The sequence below is a fragment of the Triticum dicoccoides genome, chromosome 2A (genome assembly GCF_002162155.2).
Source record: "Triticum dicoccoides isolate Atlit2015 ecotype Zavitan chromosome 2A, WEW_v2.0, whole genome shotgun sequence".
Classification (NCBI taxonomy): Eukaryota; Viridiplantae; Streptophyta; class Magnoliopsida; order Poales; family Poaceae; genus Triticum; species Triticum dicoccoides.
This window is the reverse complement of record NC_041382.1, coordinates 769,817,844-769,839,172: the sequence shown is the minus strand read 5'-3', so window position 1 is coordinate 769,839,172 and position 21,329 is coordinate 769,817,844. Positions and strand designations below refer to the sequence as shown.

At 44.5% G+C, this 21,329-nt stretch overlaps 1 protein-coding gene and 1 pseudogene across 1 annotated transcript; one reads left to right on the top strand and one right to left on the bottom strand.

Annotated features, from left to right (window-relative positions):
• Positions 1 to 443: 443 nt before the first annotated feature.
• On the bottom strand, positions 444 to 1,827 carry LOC119358406 (annotated as a pseudogene).
• Positions 1,828 to 16,642: 14,815 nt separating this feature from the next.
• LOC119352423 (heat shock 70 kDa protein BIP5-like) lies at positions 16,643 to 18,672 on the top strand. Its single transcript, XM_037619058.1, has one exon. The coding sequence runs from the start codon at positions 16,666 to 16,668 to the stop codon at positions 18,670 to 18,672; it is 2,007 nt and encodes a 668-aa protein (XP_037474955.1). The 5' UTR covers positions 16,643 to 16,665.
• The last annotated feature ends 2,657 nt before the right edge of the window (positions 18,673 to 21,329 follow it).

Here is a 21,329-nt window from a genome sequence, read left to right as displayed (position 1 = left end):
TACTTTTGAAAATTATCTTCACCGAGGACGAGCCGACCATGTTGTCCCTAAGTTGCTGGGCTATTGTTTCTTGCTCATTTTTGGTCCTTGGAAACAAGCCTCCTACCAGAGTAGGCAGTGCATCCATTGCCTCGCAATCCTTGCATGGTTCATCATCTTCTTTCAAAACAACAGTTTTCAAGTTTGGTGCTCGATCCATCACCTCACGTACAAATAACATATGTTGCTCCATGAGGGGACTAAAGTTGGTCACATGGAGCTCTCTCAGTTGCCACTTGTTACAGCTTGTGAACCCAGCCACCTTCCAAGAAGGTTTCACTCTTTGAATGACAACACGCTCCCAATTTAGTACCAGACATGGATGTTCAAACACATGTATCCAAGAACCAATACCTAATATAATTACATAAAGTACATATAGTAGCTAGTATTGCCAGGCGATTCTATTCTGAAATCTATCAAGCGATGATATCAATAACCAGGAAGGAAATACATAAATCTATTCAACTAACAATCGAGACAAAGGGATAAGTAAAATTAGTACCTCAATATCAAATATCTCAACACTTGGAGCAGCTTCAAGGAGATTTATTGTCCATAACAGGTCAAACTCAACATATATGCCATGAATAGACAGCTTCCTTAGCTTGCTGAATGCGGTGCAGAGTTGCTTGCTTTCCGGCAGGATCCAAAGCTGGTCAACAGACAAATAAAGGAAAAAATCAATGAAACATTCCTAGCAATAATAAAGGTAAGCAAATATCTTGATCAAGACATGAAACAGCAAAAAAAAGAGCGTACGTTCCTAATTAACCCCGTAACTTCAAAATTACTAGTGATGAAATTAGAAGCATGTCGCACAATCTATACTGAAATAGTATGAAATTACCTTTTCTCCTAGGAAATTTAAGGTCAGGGTATGAATTTTTGTGGCACCATCTAGAAGCTGGCTTAAACTAAACCCCAAGAGCTCAAGGTCTGCACCACACACAAGGAATAACTCCTTAAGGGACGGGACAGAACCAAAATGCAAGGGGGCCTCCGAGTGCATCCACGCCTCCCAACTGAGCAACTCTAGTTTGGGAAGGCAGAGCACCTCAAGCCTCCTCAAGTAGGAATAGCGGACTTCAAGAACCCTGAGAACCGAATTTGGCGCATCTACCTGCCACACCGAGTAGTCGCCGACATCACAGTGTTCCAGACTAAGGTGCTGCAGCTGCTTGCAGCAATCAAATATGATGTTATGTATATCCCCCTCAGCAAAGCGCAAGTTGTAAAGCTGGAGCCTTATGAGGCAAGGAAGTATATTAGGATAGGCGCTGAAGAACCCGTCCACGTCCCGTGCTTTCCGTAGCATATTCGCACCTTTGCAATCGTAATCCTTGTCGTCCGCAAGACCGCAATGGTGAGGTCCAGTTCTTTTACCATGCCGTTGTCAATGGCGTCACGGACAAGTGGGCCAATGTCATGCGAGTAATTGCCCACCAGGTAGATCTCAAGGGACATTCTTGAGATTCTGCTGCTGTGTTTGATGCGCAAGAAACTCCTAGCAGCTCTCGTCAGTGATGCCATTGCCTGATCTATGTGTTGCCATGGTATTTGAGAATAAAAATATATCTGCTGCCTAGCAGCAACAGGGTAATCCGGGCATGGGGAGGGTAGGAAATCCCTGACATGGAGGTCAAGGTCGAGGAGCAGCCATGGCAGGCTCCTCCAGCGCGTCGATAGAGCGCTGGTCTTTGCCGCCGTCGCAAGGTCCACCCTCCCCAAGATGGAGAGCAGGATGTCATCAGTCAGGGCGCCCAGCCTATCTTCCCCTTGTGGCATCTGCAACAAGACGAGATCATCCATGAATATTTGATTTGATTTTTTATTTTTGCGGTAGAAACTTTCAATCTATTTATCATCTGTCATGAATATTTGATTTGAATTGAAACCACAAAAGAAGATAAGCTAGCAAGAGCTCAGCGGTGGCACACATTATTCTGCTCCATGGACGATATCGGTTTTGCGCACATCTAGATGTGCCCTAAGTATTGCACATCTAAGTCCTATGGCATTGATATTGCGCAGAGATCCGTGCAGCTATTTTTCTTTTGCTTTTTCTTTTCATTTTTATATTTGATTGAGTCATTTAGAGGTGAAATAACTCGGGCATAATGATAATAATATGCTCGGAGCCGAGGACACGGTGAATCATGTATATGCAGCCTCCATGGCAATACAGGGGCGGCAGATCTAGATGTATGTCCGACCTATTGGGATTGATTGATTTAAGTCCAACAACCTAGCTGTGTTGCATGAGAAGACGAGTAGCTGCTCTGTCACACCCCCACCTAATACAAGGTGGTGTATGACAGGTCAGGTCCACCCTGTTGCCATGTTGACTGAGTAGTATGTGTGTGCGTGTGTGTGTGTGTGTGGTGCTTATCTACCCATCCCTCTGGTCTGTACTAATCCATCGAATGGAAAAGAGATGAACTGAGCTCAGCTCCTTCGTCCTCCTTCGGTCAACCCCGTACTTGCTCGTGAGTTCTCCTGTGATTCTCTAGCTGCTGCTAGGGACATCACATGCTCGTACCTCAGAGGAAGGAAGTCCCGACAGGAAGAAGGGGAACGGCGATGGCGGCGGTGAGGATAGAGACCGGATTGTGGCGTCAGCGGCGCCGTTGATAGAGGCGGGATTGCATCGGCATCAGTGGCGCGCGTGTAGGACCTTGAAGTAGATGTGTCTAGAGGGGGGTGATTGGACACTTAGTGCTAAAGTTGCAATTTTTAGGCCTTTTTGGTTTGAGTGGAGTTTTAGGCACAATTTCAACATACACAATACATATCAAGCAAGCATGCAAAGAGTATATGAGCAGCGGAATGTAAAGCATACAACTTGCAAGAATGTAAGGGGAAGGGTTTGGAGAATTCAAACACAATTGGAGACACGGATGTTTTTCCCGTGGTTCGGATAGGTGGTGCTATCCTACATCCACGTTGATGGAGACTTCAACCCACGAAGGGTAACGGTTGCGCGAGTCCACAGAGGGCTCCACCCACGAAGGGTAACGGTTGCGCGAGTCCACAGAGGGCTCCACCCACGAAGGGTAATGGTTGCGCGAGTCCACGGAGGGCTGCACCCACGAAGGGTCCACGAAGAAGCAACCACCCACGAAGGGTCCACGAAGAAGCAACCTTGTCTATCCCACCATGGCAATCGCCCACGAAGGACTTGCCTCACTAGCGGTAGATCTTCACGAAGTAGGCGATCTCCTTGCCCTTACAAACTCCTTGGTTCAACTCCACAATCTTGTCGGAGGCTCCCAAGTAACACCTAGCCAATCTAGGAGACACCACTCTCCAAGAAGTAACAAATGGTGTGTTGATGATGAACTCCTTAGTCCTGTGCTTCAAATGATAGTCTCCCCAACACTCAACTCTCTCTCATAGGATTTGGATCTGGTGGAAAGAAGGTTTGAGTGGAAAGCAACTTGGGGAAAGCTAGAGATCAAGATTCATATGGTAGGAATGGAATATCTTGGCCTCAACACATGAGTAGGTAGTTCTCTCTCAAAAATAGGATGCTGGAAGTGTAGGCTTAGTCTGATGGCTCTCTCCACGAATGAAGAGGAGGTGGAGGGGTATATATAGCCTCCATACAAAATCCAACCGTTACACACAGTTTTCCAATCTCGGTGGGACCGAATCAACAAACTCGGTCGGACCGAAAAGGTAAACCTAGTGACCGTTAGAGATTTTCGGTGGGACTGACATGCAACTCGGTAGGACCGATATGGTTAGGGTTTGGGCATAACGTAATCTCGGTGAGACCGATTACACAAACTCGGTGAGACCGAGTTTGGTAATAAGCTAACCAGAGAGTTGGTCAGGTAAACTCGGTGGGACCGATTTGCTCTTTCCGTGAGACCGAAAAGTTACAAAAAGGAAACACTGAATTTTCATTGCAATCTCGGTGGGACCGATCCGCTCTTTCGGTGAGACCGAAAAGTTACGAAAGGGAAACAGAGAGTTTGCAATCCCATCTCGGTGAGACCGAGATCCCTATCGGTAGAACCGAATTGCTAGGGTTTGGCAGTGGCTTATGACAAGTGAAACTCGGTGGCGCCGGATAGGAATAATCGGTAGGTCTGAGTTTGGCTTTGGGTTTAGGTCATATGTGGAAGTGGGAAAGTAGCTGAGGATTTTGGAGCATATCATTAAGCACATGAATCAAGAGGCTCATTAAGCAACACCTCATCCCTCCTTGATAGTATTGGCTTTTACTATGGACTCAATGTGATCTTGGATCACTAAAATGTAAAATGAAGAGTCTTGAGCTTGAAGCTTTAGCCAATCCTTTGTCCTTAGCATCTTGAAGGAGTTCCCACAACCTTTAGTCCATGCCACTCCATTGTTGAACTTATCTGAAACATGCTAGATAGAAATGTTAGTCCAACAAGAGATATGTTGTCATCAATTATCAAAACCACCTAGGGAGCACTTGTGCTTTCAATCTCCCCCTTTTTGGTAATTGATGGCAACATACATCAAAGCTTTAGATAAAGATATAAAGAACAACAAGTAAAGCTTTGGAAGGACATGTAACAAGCATAGGCTCCCCCTACATGTATGCACTCATGTAAATATGAAATATAGAGGCATGTGAGAGCATAACCATGACAGAGTAGGCAATGTGTTACATGTATCTTGGCCATATGCATCAGAGCAAAAGATTATCAAGGAAAATACCTTCATGCTCATGAGTCCTTCTTGCAAACAGTATGTACATAAGCAAGAACTCCTCATACTCATGATTTTGATGCATATACTTACCTTGTGGTCTTGAGTTGGCTTAGGATGGAATGAACCTGCACAAACAAAGTTAGATAACACAGGTACATCCACTAGCCAGAGCAAACAAAAGAAACCACAAGAATACCAAGACTGGGATGACATGTAGAGAGTGAGTACAAGGTACCACATTGGATTCAACATGTCCCCAAGAATAAAGATATGCAATGAATTTGACTGATTTCTTTCCCTTAGGTGTCTTGCTCCCCCTGAATCTTACATGGGATATTGGGAGAAGATAGGGAACAGAAAATCAGAGATGAAAGATACAAATGGATAGAACTTAATGCAAATACATATGAACATGTCTTTCCCCCTAAAAAGACATGTGACATCTCTCCTCTTGAACATCAAGCATCTGGGACATCTGGGATCCTTGAGTATTCTCTCTCCATGGAAGTCTCTCTCTCCCCCTTAATACTTTCTCTCTTGTAGGTTTGGTCCTTGAGACTTTTTCTCTCCCTTGATGTGATCTCTCTCTCCTACAAGCTTTGATGTGATCTCTCTCCCCCCTTTGACATCAATTTCCAAGAAGGGCTTTCTGGAATCCGTCGTATAGGTTTGGTCCTTGAGACTCAGCACAAAGCAATGGATAAAACTGTGATGCTTGTAGAGGACAAGATTCATTGAGTAGAGTTGGATCAGAAGAAATATAGAACAAGTGGCAAACTGTTTTTCCTGTTGCGAAGTTGGTGGCACCGAGTGGTATGTTTCAGTGGCACCGAAAAGATTCGGTTGGACCGAAAATTACAAGTCGGTGAAACCGAGTTTACATACAGAAAAAAATTTGTCACCTCAGCTCACTAGACATGTAGGATCTCACAAAGATTTGCAATGAATTACCTAAAGGATTTGCAAGGAATTGAATGCAGAAAATGCAGAACATAAACAGAAAGAAAAGAGAAGAAACTGAAAGATCTAGATGAAGTTTTTTTTTGAAAAAGAGAAAGAAACTAAACATGCATGAGACAAATGCAATAACACAGAAAAGAACACAAGAGAACTTCATCTAGAGTTGGGAGGTGACATAGTCACCTATGTTAGAGTATATTGACTTAGGAGTCAAGTGAGAACACTTAATCATAGGTCATACTCATGGTTTAAGCTCAAAATGGGGTTACCATTTTTCGTTTAAGCATCTTGATGTATTCACATCTTGTTGAGTTGCTTTGACTCATGTCTTGGAGTAAAGCTTCTCTGAGATGGAATAACATACCTTGGGTGGTGGTGTGGTTCTTGCTCATGTAGTTGAACTTGTGTGGGTGCTCACGGTTGATGTAGCTCATCAAGAGTTGGGAGCACCACTTGGAGTTTGAGTTCATATACCTACATGGGTTAGTTCTTGCAAGGAAGAGCACTTGTGTATCCAAAAATGACAATCATGAAGCTCAACATAGAATTTGTCAAAGGATATGTTTGAATGGTTTTGTGCTTCCTTGTCTTCAACCACCATTGTGTAGAGTCTTGGTGATGTAGAGATTGCTCAAGATGTGAGTGAGTCGCAATCTCATGGAATTAGATTCAACCAAGCACCTACATGGGTTAGACAACATGCAAGGTGCAAATATATCCAAGACATAAGATAGTTATCAAAAGAGATATATCATGGATTAGTCATAAGCTCATGTCTTGCATGTATCCAATGGAGTTTCTACTCCAAGTTCGAAGCATCAATGATGTTCAATTCTCCTCTCAACCTGCAAAACACTTTCTCATCAAGAGGTTTAGTAAATATATCCGCTAATTGCTTATCGGTGCGAACATGCTTAAGATCAATGTCACCCTTAGAAACATGATCTCGAATGAAATGATGACGAACTTCAATATGCTTAGTTCGAGAATGTTGTACAGGATTATGACCAATTTTGATAGCACTTTCATTGTCACAAAGCAGTGGAACATGTTTCACATAAATCCCATAATATTTAAGAGTTTGGGTCATCCAAAGTAATTGAGCACAACATGAACCAACAACAATGTATTCCGCTTCGGCGGTGGATAAGGATACCGAGTTTTGTTTCTTGGAAGACCAAGACACAAGAGATCTACCAAGAAATTGACAAGTACCCGAAGTGGACTTTCTATCAATCTTGTCTCCGGCATAATCCGAGTCGGAATAGCCAACAAGATCAAAAGAAGACCTCTTAGGATACCAAATGCCAAAATTTGGTGTATGGATTAAATATCTCACTATCCTTTTCACAGCCTTAAGATGACATTCTTTAGGAGCAGCTTGATATCGTGCACACATGCACACACTTAGCATAATATCGGGACGTGAAGCACATAGGTATAACAATGAACCAATCATAGAGCGATAAACCTTTTGATCAACTGGTTCACCATCTTTGGTCAAATCATTATGTCCACTAGTAGGCATGGGTGTAGACATACCTTTGCATTCTTGCATATTGAACTTCTTGAAGAAGTCCTTGGTCTACTTTGTTTGAGAGACAAATGTACCTTCCTTAGTTTGCTTGATTTGCAAACCGAGAAAGAATTTGAGTTCACTCATCATAGACATCTCAAACTGCTCTGACATTAGCTTTCCAAACTTTTCACTAAAGAGAGGGTTAGTTGAACCAAATATGATATCATCAACATAAATTTGGCATACAAATAGTTCTCCATTAACCCTTTTAGTAAAAAGAGTAGAATCAATTTTACCAATTTCAAAACCACTTGTAGTAAGGAACTTGGTCAAGCATTTATACCATGCTCTAGGAGCTTGTTTAAGACCATAAAGAGCTTTGTGAAGTTTGTAAACATGATTTGGTTTCTTAGGATTGATAAAGCCAGGAGGGTGTTTGACATAAACTTCCTCCTCTATTTCACCATTTAGAAAAGCACTTTTAATGTCCATTTGGTACAAGGTGATATTATGGTGATTAGCATAGGCAAGTAAGATGCGAATGGACTCAAGTCTAGCAACGGGAGCATATGTCTCACCATAGTCCATACCTTCGACTTGTGTGTACCCTTGGGCGACGAGACGTGCTTTGTTGCGAACCACTTGTCCATCTTCATCTTGCTTGTTGCGAAACACCCATTTGGTACCAATGATGTTGTGGTTGTTGTCGGTCTTCTCAACCAATGTCCAAACTTGGTTTCTCTCAAAATTGTGTAGCTCTTCATGCATAGCGTTTATCCAATCCGGATCTTCCAATGCTTCTTCAACCTTCATAGGTTCAATGCTAGAGATGAATGAATAGTTTTCACAAAAGTTAGCTAAACGAGTTTTTGAGCGAGTGATTCTCCCGATTTGTATATCATTGAGGATTTGCTCGACGGGATGATCTTTGGCAATTCTTGCTCGAACTCGTGAGAGCTTTTGCTTGGGTCTTCGTTGAACATCTTCTTCATCTTGTTCTTCTTCTTGGCCTTCTTCATTGTTGACGTCGGCGTTCACTTGTCGTGGTGGAGAAAGAGGTTGTTGATGTTCGTCTTGATGCATTTCCTTGTCTTCTTCATCTTGGTGTGTCCCACTTGTGGATGCTTCCGTGTCGATTCTTGGTTCACCTTGTCGTGAAGTAGAAGCTTCCACTTGGACGGATGAAGTACTCTCCTTCACCTCCGTTGGACGAATTTTGCCAATGGACAAGTCTTGGATTGCTTCTGAAGGGTCTTTGTCTCCTACATCAATTGGCAATTGCTCTACTTGCGAGCCATTAGATTCATCAAACTTCACATCTACCGTCTCTTCAACCTTTCGGGTGAAATTGTTGTAGACACGGTAAGTGTGAGAGTTTGAGCCATAACCAAGTAGAAAACCTTCATGAGATTTAGGAGCAAACTTTGAACGATGATGCTTATCAAGAATGTAGCACTTTGAGCCGAATACTCGAAAGTATCCAACTTGGGGTTTGTTACCGGTGAGAAGCTCGTATGCCGTCTTGCCGAGTAGCTTGTGAAGATATAAGCGATTTGTTGCGTGACAAGCTGTCTCAACCGCTTCTGCCCAAAAGTGCTTCGGCATCTTGTATTCATCAAGCATCGTTCTTGCCATTTCGATGAGCGTCCGGTTCTTCCTTTCAACAACTCCATTTTGTTGAGGTGTGTACGTAGCTGAGAACTTGTGTGAAATCCCTTCTTCGTCAAGAAAGGTGTCCACATTTGCGTTCTTGAACTCCGTTACGTTGTCACTCCGAACCTTCTTGATCTTCACGTCAAACTGATTTTGGGCCTTCCTAGCGAAGTTTCTGAAGATCTTCTGGACCTGCGACTTGTCATTAAGAAAGAACACCCACGTAAATCTTGAAAAATCATCAACTATAACTAGACCAAAAGAATTTCCACCGAGACTCTTGTAGGCGTTGGAACCAAAAAGATCCATGTGAAGTAGCTCGAGTGGCCTTCTTGTGGTCATGATGTTCTTCACGGGATGCCTTCCTCCAACCTGTTTACCTGCTTGACAAGTACTGCAAAGTCTATCCTTATCAAATATGACATCGTTAACTCCAAGGATATGATTTCCTTTAATAATCTTGTCAAGGTTTCTCATGCCAACGTGACCTAGTCGTCTATGCCACAACCAACCTTTTGAGGATTTAGCAACAAAGCAAGTTTTAGGTTGTGCCTTTTTAGAGAAATCGACAATGTAAAGATCACCTCTACGCATACCCGTAAAGACCATTTTATGATTGTCTCGACGAAATACTTGGCAATCTACCTCAGTAAATAGGACATTCAAACCGAAATCAGCAAGTCTAGATACTGAAAGTAAGTTGTAGCCGAGAGATTCAACGAGCATGACATTTTGAATGGAACTATCATGTGAGATGGCCACCTTACCAAGGCCAACCACTTTACCCTTTGAATTATCACCAAAGGTGACATATATTCGAGGGCCGTCATTTTCAGCAAGCTCACGAAACATCTCTTCATCTCCGGTCATATGATCAGTACATCCACTATCAAGAACCCATTCCTTTCCTCCTGATTCATATCCCCGAAGATTTGCCATAAGACCAAAATGTCTCATTGCATCATCAAGATCGAAGTCACTATCATCATCATCATCATAGTATCCATGTTCATCATGATCTTGTGACTCATCATTTCCTAGAGAGGGTAATTCATTAGATAAATGATCATCAAAGTGGTCACTTTTATGAATTCTTATAGCTTCGAATATGATATCACTAATGATTCCAACATCTCCTTTAGCATGCTTAAGATTGGTAAGTTCAAATAGACAATTACCAAAACTAGGATCACTAGAGTTCATCTTACTCAAGGCAATAGATTTATGGAGAATTTCATCCAAAGTTTTCAAGGAATGATCAGGAAATCGTTCCTCAAGAAATTTCCATATAGAATAGGCACAATTAAGAGTAGGCAAACTAGCAATCAAATTTTTGGGAAATCCTCTAATGATGAGCTCAATAGTTCTAAGATTGCGAATCATGTCAATATCTTCATCTAGGGTAGGATGCAAAGGATCAATATGAGGTGCACAAGGGCTAGCAATATACTTGTTCAAATGATATTGATTGAAAATTACAAGCATCTCATTTTTCCACTCATGAAAATACTCTCCATCAAGAATAGGCACTCTATGTCTAAGACTCCCTAAGGTAGACACATCCATCTTCCTCCAATGGTGATTAAACCAAGGCAATGGAGACCAAAGCTCTGATACCACTTGTAGGACCTTGAAGTAGATGTGTCTAGAGGGGGGTGATTAGACACTTAGTGCTAAAGTTGCAATTTTTAGGCCTTTTTGGTTTGAGTGGAGTTTTAGGCACAATTTCAACATACACAATACATATCAAGCAAGCATGCAAAGAGTATATGAGCAGCGGAATGTAAAGCATGCAACTTGCAAGAATGTAAGGGGAAGGGTTTGGAGAATTCAAACGCAATTGGAGAGCCGGATGTTTTTCCCGTGGTTCGGATAGGTGGTGCTATCCTACATCCACGTTGATGGAGACTTCAACCCACGAAGGGTAACGGTTGCGCGAGTCCACAGAGGGCTCCACCCACGAAGGGTAACGGTTGCGCGAGTCCACGGAGGGCTCCACCCACGAAGGGTCCACGAAGAAGCAACCACCCATGAAGGGTCCACGGAGAAGCAACCTTGTCTATCCCACCATGGCCATCGCCCACGAAGGACTTGCCTCACTAGCGGTAGATCTTCACGAAGTAGGCGATCTCCTTGCCCTTACAAACTCCTTGGTTCAACTCCACAATCTTGTCGGTGGCTCCCAAGTAACACCTGGCCCATCTAGGAGACACCACTCTCCAAGAAGTAATAAATGGTGTCTTAATGATGAACTCCTTGCTCCTATGCTTCAAATGATAGTCTCCCCAACACTCAACTCTCTCTCATAGGATTTGGATCTGGTGGAAAGAAGGTTTGAGTGGAAAGCAACTTGGGGAAAGCTAGAGATCAAGATTCATATGGTAGGAATGGAATATCTTGGCCTCAACACATGAGTAGGTAGTTCTCTCTCAGAAATAGGATGCTGGAAGTGTAGGCTTAGTCTGATGGCTCTCTCCACGAATGAAGAGGAGGTGGAGGGGTATATATAGCCTCCATACAAAATCCAACCGTTACACATAGTTTTCCAATCTCGGTGGGACCGAATCAACAAACTCGGTCGGACCGAAAAGGTAAACCTAGTGACCGTTAGAGATTTTCGGTGGGACTGACATGCAACTCGGTAGGACCGATATGGTTAGGGTTTGGGCATAACGTAATCTCGGTGAGACCGATTACACAAACTCGGTGAGACCGAGTTTGGTAATAAGCTAACCAGAGAGTTGGTCAGGTAAACTCGGTGGGACCGATTTGCTCTTTCGGTGAGACCGAAAAGTTACAAAAAGGAAACACTGAATTTTCATTGCAATCTCGGTGGGACCGATCCGCTCTTTCAGTGAGACCAAAAAGTTATGAAAGGGAAACAGAGAGTTTGCAATCCCATCTCGGTGAGACCGAGATCCCTATCGGTAGAACCGAATTGCTAGGGTTTAGCAGTGACTTATGACAAGTAAAACTCGGTGGCGCCGGATAGGAATAATCGGTAGGTCCGAGTTTGGCTTTGGGTTTAGGTCATATGTGGAAGTGGGAAAGTAGCTGAGGATTTTGGAGCATATCATTAAGCACATGAAGCAAGAGGCTCATTAAGCAACACCTCATCTCTCCTTGATAGTATTGGCTTTTCCTATGGACTCAATGTGATCTTGGATCACTAAAATGTAAAATGAAGAGTCTTGAGCTTGAAGCTTTAGCCAATCCTTTGTCCTTAGCATCTTGAAGGAGTTCCCACAACCTTTAGTCCATGCCACTCCATTGTTGAACTTATCTGAAACATGCTAGATAGAAATGTTAGTCCAAGAAGAGATATGTTGTCATCAATTATCAAAACCACCTAGGGAGAACTTGTGCTTTCAACGCGCCCCCGAGAGGTTGGATTGAGGACAATGTATGGCACTGTGGCTGCTGCAGGTAGATCCGCCGCGTCGCGTTGGGAGCTAAAGGGGAGGGTGCGAGGCGTCGGTTGATCGATTGCAGTCCCTGATCGGTCGTGTTGCCGGCCCCACGATTCCTCGTACGTGAATCGTTAGATCTCTCCCAGTGTCTTCCTTCCAAGCCTGTCACCTCCCCTGCAAAAACAGAAAAAAACACCACCCTCGTACTTGCGCCGCCTAGGTCGACTCGCAGCATGCCACGCGCCCGTCGCGATGCTATCACAATGCTTTGCAGGAGGGCCGCTCCGACGTTGTGGCCATTGTCGTCGAGCCTGGACTTGCAACAAGTTGTGTCTCCATCACAGCATCGCGTTCCTCCGTATGCACTAGCCCCTCACCCCCACGACGTTGATGCAAAAAGCCGGTCATAGCTTTGCCGTCAACGGTTGTAGCTCTGCTATCCACGACCACAGCACCACCGTCAACAGTTGCAGCTTTGTCATCCTCGGTCACAGCACCACTAACAACGATTACTGCTCCGTCGTCGCTGTTTGTAGCACATCCATCGATGGTTGCAACATCGCTCGATTGTCACTGTAATGCCGGTGATCGCCGTTTGTTGAGATCCCAGCACCATCGTGCATCCGTTGTAGCTCCTCGCATCGTTGGTTGCAACATCAGCCATCTCATGTGTGCACGCCTATTGGCAGGTTCGTTAGCGCAAGACTCGCACCACTGACCAATAAATTTTGTCCTGAGTAAAGAAACCAGAAGTTGGACCACATTTCTGATACAGGTGCAGATATCTGGGCTATCAAATAAATACATCATTATAAATATAGTTCACGAAGGATATACTTTTTTTGAGTTGTCATCATGTTGATTGATATTGTAAAAATATATGGTTTTTCTATAAAAACTTAGTCGAACTTAGAAATCCTCGGGTTACACTAAACGTACACGGCTTATATTTAAAACTAGGGCGGGTGGTGGGCGTAGTTTTTACCTTAAAATTTCACTCTAGACTTAAAGCTAATCCAAACCAGATTTATATTTGGTCAAAACCTGTCTGAATCTTATTCTAGAAATAACTTCTCTGAATCCAATGGAATTTAGCTGAGATAGCTCCCAAATATTTTCCTCAAAATCCCAAAATACCGGTGACGTCCATATAGGATTTTCGAGCCATACTTATCAGATATATTTGGAATTTCCTATTTTTCAGGGAGGCCCGAATTAAGTTTGAATAAACCTCTTGGGGCATATTCATAAGAGAGATATTTATACATGCAATAGCCTGCATCTTCTCAAAAACTGTAATAGCCTGAAAAGTAGGGCCAGGAACGGATTCTATTTCTGAGATTGTAAAAATAAAGATAAAAATGAGTATAAGAAAATTAATAGTATTAAGTTCATAAGGAATAACAAAACCTTAACTGGAGATTTTAGTTCCACAAGAATTAATATGAATTAATATAAATTGGAAGTAGCAATTGAGTTCGATTTACCCATCCAACTACATCATATAATTTTAGAACTAGGCATATTAAAATAATATGCATATATGATTTTTCCTACAATATTTAGATTTAGATTTCTATTGTTTGGAGACATTTTATATTTCAGTCATCAGTAGTAAATGAATTCAAAATTTATTTACTACTCCCTCTGTTTTTATTTACTCTGCATATTAGAGTTGACTGAAGTCAAACTTCATAAAGTTTGACCAAGTTTATAGAAAACAATATAGACATTTATCATAATAAATCTATACGATCTGAAAGTACATTTAATAATAAATCTAATGTTGTTGATTTGTTATTGTATATCTTAATATTTTTGTATATAAACTTGGTCAAAGTTTGTAAAGCTTGACTTTGACCAAAGCTAATATGCGAACTAAATAAAAATGGAGGGAGTATTATTTTTGTTTTCTAATTGTGTTGGCACTGACTTGACCCAAGGACGTTGTATGCAAGAGGACGTTGGACATAAAATTAACTTAGCACCACCATTAAATTCACAACTTGACCATTGTATATGGGAGATTGTTGGACATAACCACACCATAAAAACATTCACAGATTTGTAACTCGGAAGCACGAACTAAACCATTTCTGGGTTATTAAAATGGAACAGTTCACCCATATAAACAAGGAAGCCTGAAACCGCCACCTGAGCTTGAAGTGTTCAACAGATCCAAGGCATGTTTGGGAGCTTGCAGTTCTAGGGGCAGAACAATGACACAGATGAAGACAAAGCATTCTATAGGTGGGTCATCATCGGAGATGGGAGGCGGAACAAGCGGTGACTCCTTGCCAACGGATGGTGGACGACATCAAGCGGGGCGATGGTTGACTGTAGAACAACGATGCACAAGGAGGGGGTGTATCGGTGAAGTTGCATTTAGTACCCATGTGTGGTTTTGGTAACTAATGGCAATTCCTATGGACATGCTTGTCATTGATATGCATTTGAAGTAAAAATCCAAAGGAAATGCATGAAAATTATTGTGTGGATTGATGAAAGCCATCAAGATAAAGACATCATTAAGTGTTGGTAATGATTGGAAATTCCTATGGAACAACCATTGTATTGAGATATGTTACATATGTGATGCATGAAGGAGATTGGATCAAGTTGGAATGAATTCCATCAAGACCAAGATATGCATTAAGATCACTGAGTTCTAGTGATGAATATATTATAAGCAAAGAAATAGAGTCCGAAGTATCAAGCTTAAGTTATGTGGTTGAATCAATAATCAAGATGTAGTCCATGTGATGTACAAGAAGTGACCAAGATGGCATTTATTGAAGGAACTCAATGACATGCTTAGGCTTATGAGTTCAGTCATGATGGATCAAGATCTTGAGAGAATGATTTAAGAGCGGAATTGTATATATGTCTTGAAGATGAGATTATGATGAACTCATATGTTGAGTGATGGTTGATCAAGTTATGAAGGAAGTAATTCAAGTGAAGTATCCTAAATCGAAGACCTCAATTGATTGGGAGTTACGGAGCAATTTGTCACACCTACATGGTGTTGTTCACACCACACATGGTTTCAGGCTTCCTTGTGCGACAAGGGATCTTAAAATGGACCATATCTATACTAGTGTGTGCTTGCTACTCTATTGAACTTCAAATTAGCCGTTCATCGCATATCGCTTTTCGATTTTCTGTTGTGATTTCAACGTGGACTGCATGAACATTTCTTTTTCATGGACATGAACAAATGTGGATTTTAAACAAGTTACTCTCGCCTCAACGTTTCTTGTCCTGAACTAGGAAAATGGGAGAGTATTCAAAAAGAAATTGTTGAGTTGCACACATATGTGCCCAAACAGACTTGTCACACACATGCATACTGATGCTTTCATCGTAGAAGACAATAAATCTAAAATTTGTGTTTGGCAAAGATAGATTATAAAGAATATCCGGTTCACTCAAAGTAAGGAAGAAACTGAAAATTTTGACCATCGTCAGCTCAGGTCACAGTTTGTTGCCGAGAATGTAAGCATTTCTTCAGTATTTTAAAAAAACAGGTCAAGTGTGAAGATAATTTTGTGCTGTGATTGAAGAAAATCAGGTCACGAAGTTGCCTGTTGAAATGATGTTGTATGAATCCAAGTGTTTGGCTGTCTATATCCAAACAATGTCACATACAACTCTTTTGACGCAGCGTCCTTCAAATTCAGCGATACACTCCACTGATCCTACGGTGCACCCTTGAATTCAAAATAGATTTGAATAAAATTTAAATTTGGTCAGAGATGATTTGAACCTAGTAAAATTTTAGACGACTTTTGGAATTTCTGAATTTTGAATCTATTGGGCGATACCTGTCATCAGATAGTTATACACGTGTTGCCTGCGACATGGGGCCAGGAACGAATATTTTTGGAAGTGCCTAGGACTCATCTAGATGAGATATAATTTGGTCTCATTCACCTGAAAACAAAAACAGATAGAAATAGTACTACAAACCACGTCAGCACACACGCATCTTATAGTATCAATTCAATGGCTATAAAAGTGAATGCGACATAATTAAAACTCAGCTAGATAAGTTCTAGCAAAGCCGAATATTTTTTTTGTTGGAATCATGATCGAACATCCTTGTTGACAGCCAACACGTCACGCAGCAGCCAGCCCGGTTCCCGCCAGCGTGTCATGAGCCCTCGCTGCCGTCCGATCGTGGAAACCAACGGCCCAGATGGACTCCCACGCGTGTCACCGCGCTCCCGAGGGACAGACCGCGTCGGAAGCAGCCTCCGATTCGTCCACGTCACGCCGTCGCTGTACGTAGGCATCTCTTCGCGCCATAAATAGCAGCCGCACCACGTCCTCGTCCTGCTACGTACTTGCAGTTAGCTTCGAAAAAGAGATCGATCGATCGCCGGCGCCATGGCTCGGGCGACGAAGTTGCACGGGCTACTGCTCGCGGTGCTGCTCCTCGCGGCCACGGCGGCTCCCCCGGCCGCGGCGGCGGCGGCGAAGGAGAAGGGCTCCGGCAACGGCAACGGCAACGGCGGGCCGGTGATCGGCATCGACCTGGGCACGACCTACTCGTGCGTGGCCGTGTACCGGAACGGGCGCGTGGAGATCATCGCCAACGACCAGGGCAACCGCATCACCCCCTCCTGGGTCGCCTTCACCGACTCCGGCGAGCGCCTCATCGGCGAGGCCGCCAAGAACCAGGCCGCCGCCAACCCGCTCCGCACCGTCTACGACGCCAAGCGACTCATCGGCAGGCAGTTCGTCGACGCCGAGGTGCAGCGGGACATGAAGCTGCTGCCGTTCAAGGTGGTGGACAAGAACGGCAAGCCGCACCTCGAGGTGGAGGTCAAGGCCGGCGACGTGCGGACGCTCAGCCCGGAGGAGGTGAGCGCCATGGTGCTCACCAGGATGAAGGAGACGGCTGAGGCGTATCTCGGCGAGAAGGTCCGGGACGCCGTCATCACCATCCCGGCCTACTTCAACGACGCGCAGCGCCAGGCCACCAAGGACGCCGGCGCCATCGCCGGCCTCAACGTCGTCCGCCTCATCAACGAGCCCACCGCCGCCGCCATCGCCTACGGCCTCGACAAGGTGGCCGACGGGAAGGAGCGGAACGTGCTCGTGTTCGACCTCGGCGGCGGCACCTTCGACGTCAGCGTGCTCGCGCTCGACGGCGGCGTCTTCGAGGTCCTTGCCACCAACGGCGACACCCATCTCGGAGGCGAGGACTTCGACCAGCGCGTCATGGACCACTTCATCCGGCTCGTCAAGCGGAAGCACGGCGTCGACATCTCCGGCGACGCGCGCGCTCTCGGCAAGCTTCGCCGCGAGTGCGAGCGCGCCAAGCGGGTGCTCAGCACCCAGCTCCAGGTCCGCGTGGAGGTCGAGTCGCTGGCCGACGGTGTCGACTTGTCGGAGCCGCTCACCCGGGCCCGCTTCGAGGAGCTCAACGCCGACCTCTTCCGCAAGGTCATGGCGCCCGTGAAGAAGGCCATGGCGGACGCCGGGCTGGCCAAGGGCGACGTCGACGAGGTGGTGCTGGTCGGCGGCAGCACCAGGATCCCCAAGGTGCAGCAGCTCCTCCGCGACTACTTCGGCGGCAAGGAACCCCACAAGGGCGTCAACCCCGACGAGGCCGTGGCCTACGGCGCGGCGGTGCAGGGCGGCATCGTGCGCGGCGACGCCAAGGAGGTTGTGGTGCTGGATGTGACGCCGCTGACGCTCGGCATCGAGACGGCCGGCGGCGTGATGGCAAGCGTGATCCCCCGGAACACGCCGATCCCGACCAAGAGAACCAAGATGTTCACCACGTACCAGGACAGGCAGACGATGGTGGCCATCACGGTGTTCGAGGGCGAGCGGAGCATGACAAAGGACAACCGGCTGCTGGGCAAGTTCGACCTCACCGGGATCGCGCCGGCGCCGAGGGGCACGCCGCAGATCGAGGTGACCTTGGAGGTGGACGTGAACGGCATCCTGCACGTGGGGGCGGCGGACAAGGGCACGGGCAGGTCGGAGAAGATCGAGATCAGCAGCGCCGGCCGTAGCATCTCGCAGGAGGAGATCGAGCGCATGGTGCAAGAGGCGGAGGAGTTCGCGGAGGAGGACAAGAAGGTGAGGGACAGGGTGGACGCGCGGAACAAGCTGGAGGCGTACGTTTACAGCACCCGGACGACGGCCGACGGCGAGCTGGGGGCCAAGATGGACGGCGACGACAAGGAGAAGGTGAGGGAGGCGGTAAGGGAGGCCGGCGAGTGGCTCGAGGCCAATCCGGACGCCGACCAGGACGACTACGCGGAGAAGCTCAAGGAGCTGGAGGATGTGTGCAGCCCCGCCTTCGCCGCTGCCTACCGGAACGCCGGGGGTGGCCATGACGGCGCCGCCGAGGAGGACGATGACCACGACGAGCTCTAACATTTTACTAGGAGTTGCTGTTCATAGCTTAGTACGATTATTATGATTGAACTACGTACCGACTGACCAACACCCAAAGTCATAAATCTACATCGTGCATTGTTTGGCAAGAAAGATAACATAGTTCATTGTTTATATATTGTCGATTTTCCAAAAATTCCGATATTAATTTCCACGCGGTGGCTATATGTAAGTTGACTGAATTTTCATATTGGGTTAAGTTGACTGAATTTTCATATTTGGTAAGTCGATTTCATGGGGAGAGGAATTGTTGGAGGAAGAAAGCTGGAGGTAGAAGAATGAAGGTCGGTCGTTGGATCTTTATTTAGTCCAATGGCGGGTGGTGGCACAATAAGAGATGTAATAGTATACTGACAACATAGTATATTCTAATTTCGAAAAAAAAAGTTCCAGATGAAAGGGGTGTGGTTCGTTCGACAAATTTCTACCTCTATATCTATACCTGCAAGAAATTTCTCAAGAGAAATTGCCTGCCCAGCAGGAGACATGACGATGGCGCAATAACAGATGTATATTGACAAACATGAGTTCATATGTTTCTGGCCAAACTGTTGATGTGCAGCCCAAACACACAAAAAGAGCATAAACTGTACGAAATGATACTACAAGATGTCTACACTGGGATAACTTCTGACTTTCGGCAACTATGTAATTGATGAGGTTGGTAAGACAACTCATCTAATCCAGCTAATCGAGCTCGTTATGTTTTTTTTACAGTCCTAGTTGTAGAACGAGGCATCAACGTATATTGGATTCATTGTGCCATATCAGTTTGCCGGCTTCAGGAACGGCCAGGCTGAGGAGCACAGGTTCGGTGCAGTATATATTCCCATGCCCATCCTTAATCTGGAGGTCAGCATGGTGCTTGACAAGCAGTTTGGCGATGTCTTCCTTCTCGCGGCTGAAAGAGAGAAGCAAGGTTCAGTTCACATAGCTCAAGGGTCTCGAAAGGCAGCCCTATGATACGATAAACCAAACGGATCTAAGGATATGTACTAACTACTCTACCTGACAAGTTAAGCTAGTAGTATATCAATATGACAGAACCTGGCAAGCTCAAACTTGCCGAGAGTGTAATGGGTATAGCAAACGTTTGCCCATTTGGTGCAGTTTGTGATGCAAACCTACTAAAAATACTTGGTTCAGAATTACCACCGGCTTCTTTTGCTCAAATACACTCAAAAAATCAGATAGCTGAGCATTTGAACTGACAAGAATCTCGACAGTATCTAGGTGACCATGGTCCATAGCCAAGTGCAAAGGAGTTCTCCTTTTGCTATCTGAAACCAAATTATGTTTAAATGACTCATGCTCCATAAAGAAGAGAAAGATGAATGTTCTACAAACACAAACCTCTTATGTTGATTTCTACTCCAGCAGCCACATGCTTTTTAAGTTCTTCAACTGGTCCTTGCCTTGCAGAAACATGGATGCCAGCAATTTCTCTGCGGGTACAAATAAGTTAATTGTAATCGTAGAAACAATAATTCAGGTGAAGTACTAAATGGATGAAATAAATAATTAAAGCTTGTTAGCACCATGATGGAGATAACTAGTTGCATACCAAATAATGAATCACCTCACTTTTATTTGCTATGTTCTATCAGTTAGCAAAAGAAACAAAAAGAAATATATTATACGGCATTAGGTGAACTTGGCTACACATCATCAAGGAAACATTAATGCAGAGGGAGGAGGTTTAAGGTGTCCTTGTTGTAAACATACTTACTATTCATTCTTTTTGGATACAGATCTCAGTCCGGACAGTAAATGAGTAGGCTGCGGCATAAGCCAGTGCGGACGGGGAAGTCGGCACCGGTGTTGTAAACCGGCACGGACGGGAGAATCGACCGCGACGCTGTAAGCCAGCGCAAACGCGCGAGTCGGCCACAGACACGGATAGATGTAAACTGAATAGCGGGGGCGGCGACTTGCACGTGTATCCGTCGAGCAACATGACACGGAAGAAAGCCAGTGTAAAATTATGCTGGCGCGCGCTCCATATCCGTGGCATAACTATACCAAGGTCATGGATAATTATCATGCATAAAAAAATTTTGCAGAACAAAGTAACTGTTTTCACAAATTAATATGTGCTGTTAAAACAGACTGGACGAATATCACCTAATGTTTGAACAAGAGATGATCTGGTCATGTCGCCATAAACAGTAAGCCATTGTCCTGTTTTTTTTTGGACAAAAGACGACCTATATACTCTACCAAAGATATGCTGGAAATGGCAACTAACTTTTATAAGAACCTTTTTGGGTTTGAACCTAAACCTAACATTCACCTGGATGACCATTTTTGGTCTGAAGAGGAACGAGTGACTGTAGCTGAGAATGAGATATTAGAAAGGCCTTTTTCATAAGAAGAAATTAAGGAAGCCATTATGGGCTCATATGGAAATGGTGCCCCTGGGCCTGATGGTTTGTCCTTTATATTTTACCAACATTTTTGGGAAATAATTAAAGGAGACTTTATGGCACTTGTGAGGGATTTTGAGAGAGGGTCTCTGGATATCCAGAGGTTAAATTACTCTATAGTCACTCTCATTCCTAAAGAACCAGATGCTAAGAATATGAAAAAAATTCGGCCTATTTGTTTGAGCAACTGCTCTGTGAAGATTTTTAGCA